Source organism: Calidris pugnax, unplaced genomic scaffold (genome assembly GCF_001431845.1).
Source record: "Calidris pugnax isolate Ruff unplaced genomic scaffold, ASM143184v1 scaffold671, whole genome shotgun sequence".
Classification (NCBI taxonomy): Eukaryota; Metazoa; Chordata; class Aves; order Charadriiformes; family Scolopacidae; genus Calidris; species Calidris pugnax.
In genome coordinates, this window is record NW_015091353.1 from 3,855 (window position 1) to 6,705 (window position 2,851).

The window sequence follows — 2,851 nt, forward strand, 5'->3', positions numbered from 1 at the left end:
TGATGGGTTAAAAAGTGTAATTTTGGGGATTCCCCCCCCCCAGGTATTTTTTACTGGCTCGGACGGATCCGGACCCAAAAACCCCGGCCAGCAAAGCCTTCACCGGGTTCATCGTGGAGGCCGACAGCCCCGGCATCCAGGTCGGGAGGAAGGTGGGTGTGTCCCCCTTAATTATCCTAATTAACAACGCCGGAAACACAGAGCTCGTTAAAGCCAGGGCGCGTTCCCTTGGCCCCCCCTTATCAACAGTAGAATTTCACAGCTTCAGATTAAGGAATTACCCGGAATATTCTAAATTGAGATGAATTTCGATGGCTGGAAATGAGACGTTGAGAAGTGTTTAATTGACAAACGTTAATTAACGGGAATTAACGAGCGCAAGAACCAGGAAGGGGCCTTGGGGATGGGGGGCACGTCCTTGGTTGGGGGGAAAAAATAAGAAAACATAAAGAAAACAAAGAAAGAACTGTTTTTTAGCAGCAATTGGATGTTGAAAATTAGGGGAAGGATGGGAAAATTGGAAAATTGAATTTATTTATTTTATATAAGGGGGGGTTTTACTAATTCTCTGTGGTTTAGGGCCTTTCCCTTTTCCCCTCGTGTCTCAAATCGAAGGAGAAATTGAATCTCGTGGAAATAGAATTATAAAAATAATCAAATCTGGAAAAATAGAATTATAAAATAATTGAATCTTGTAAAAATTTAAAATGAATCTTGTGGAAATGGAATTGTAAAATAATCAAATGCCCTAAAATAGAATTAAAAAACAATCCAATCTCATAAAAATATTATGAAATAATAAATCTTGTCAAAATGGAATTATGAAATAATCGAATCTTGTAGAAATAGAATTATACTTGAATCTCATAGAAATAGAAGTGTAAAATAACCAATTATTGTAAAAATAGAACTAAAAAATAATTGAATCTCGTAAAAGTGGTATTATAAAATAATCCAACGTTGTAAAAATAGAATTATAAAATAATTGGATTTCATAGGATTAGAATTATAAAACATGCAAATTTCATAGAAATAGAATTATAAAACATTCAAATTTCACAGAAATAGAATGATAATCAAATATTGTAAAACAGAATTATAAAATAATCAAATATTGTAAAAATAGAATTATAAAACAATCAAATCTCGTCAAAATAGAATTATGAAATAATTGAATCTTGTAGAAATCTGAGAATTGCATCTCACGGAATTGAAGTAGAAAAAAAGGCCAAACGAGTGATTAATTGCAGAATTGGAGAAATAACGGAATTAATTGCAGAATTGGAGAAATTAAATTTCCTGGCTTCTGAGAAATCGAGGGCGTCGGGATCAGGAAAGGAAAAAACCGGGATTTATTGTCGAAAAATCACCATTTTGACAAAACTGAAGCGTTTGGGGTGGGAAAAAAACCCGTTTTTCTCCTGCCTTGATGAAATAAGGAAACACAATGCCGTTTTTGTGTGAAACGGTGTGATTTTGGGCCCGGCAGGAGCTGAACATGGGCCAGCGCTGCTCGGACACGCGGGGGATCCTCTTCGAGGACGTGCGGGTGCCCAAGGAGAACGTCCTCCTGGGCGAGGGCGCCGGCTTCAAGATCGCCATGGGGGCCTTCGACAAGACCCGCCCCCCCGTGAGTCCCCACAGCCCCCCCAAATTCCACATTCCCTCCAAAATCCCCATTTGGGTTTGGTGTTTTTACCCCTTTTCCCCCGTTTCTCCCGTGGGCGCAGGTGGCGGCGGGCGCCGTGGGCCTGGCCAGAAGAGCCATGGACGAGGCCACCAAGTACGCGCTGGAGAGGAAGACCTTCGGGAAACCCATCGCTGAGGTGAGTTCAAATGAAAAAAACCACAATTCTGTAAAGAGATCAAAAAAAGAAAATGTCGAAAATGGATATTTTCACCCGCTCCTGGGGAATTTTCAGATTTCCTTGATATTTAGGGTGTGAGGGTTTATTTTCTCTCCGCCGTCGCTTGGGGTTTCTGCTAAAATCTCAGTGTTGAGGAAGTTCTCAATCCACAAATTTTAGAGTCCTCAATCTGTGAATTTTAGAATCCTCAATCTGTGAATTTTAGAATCCTCCTCCACAAATTTTAGAATTCTTAATCCATGAGGTTTAGAATTCTCAATTTGTTACTTTCAGAATTCTCATCCCCAAATTTCAGAATTCTCAATCTGTGAATTTTAGAATCTTCAATCCCTGAATTTCAGAATCCTCACCCACAAATTTTAGAATCTTTATCCACAGATTTCAGACTCTTCGGTCTGTCAATTTTAGAATCCTCTATTGTGACTTTTAGAATGTGCATCCACAAGTTTTAGAACTCTCAGTCCAGGAATTTTAGAATCCTCATCCCCAAATTTCAGAATTCTCAATCCATGAATATTAGAATCATCATCCATGAACTTTAGAATCCTCAAATTCTAGAATTCTCATCGACAAATTTCAGAATTCTCAATCCATGGGTTTTGGAATCCTCGATACTCAAATTTTAGAATTTTTGATACGTTTTAGAATCCTCAATACCTGGATTTTAGAATCCTCGATTGTGGATTTTTGAGTCCTCGATTGTAAATTTTTGAGTCCTTGATGTGAATTTTTGAGTCCTTGATTGTGAATCTCCTCTGACCCCTGTCCCATCCATCCCATCTCCATCTCCATCCCATCCCCATCCCCATCCCATCTCCATCCATCTCCACCCCATCCCATCCCATCTCCATCCATCTCCATCTCATCTCCATCCATCTCCATCCATCCCCATCCCATCCCATCTCATCTCCACCCCATCCCATCTCATCTCCATCCATCCCTACCCCATCCCATCTCATCTCCATCCATCTCCACCTCATCCC

The 2,851-nt window shown here is 40.0% G+C and overlaps 1 protein-coding gene across 1 annotated transcript in view; it reads left to right on the top strand.

Moving 5' to 3' along the window:
- The window catches only part of ACADM (acyl-CoA dehydrogenase, C-4 to C-12 straight chain), a 9,876-nt gene that overhangs the window by 3,247 nt on the left and 3,778 nt on the right, over window positions 1–2,851 (top strand). Inside the window, exons 3-5 of the mRNA XM_014961128.1 lie at window positions 44–152; window positions 1,490–1,630; window positions 1,731–1,826. Of these exons, the coding sequence (XP_014816614.1) occupies window positions 44–152; window positions 1,490–1,630; window positions 1,731–1,826 (346 nt within the window). The remainder of the gene's footprint in view (window positions 1–43; window positions 153–1,489; window positions 1,631–1,730; window positions 1,827–2,851) is intronic.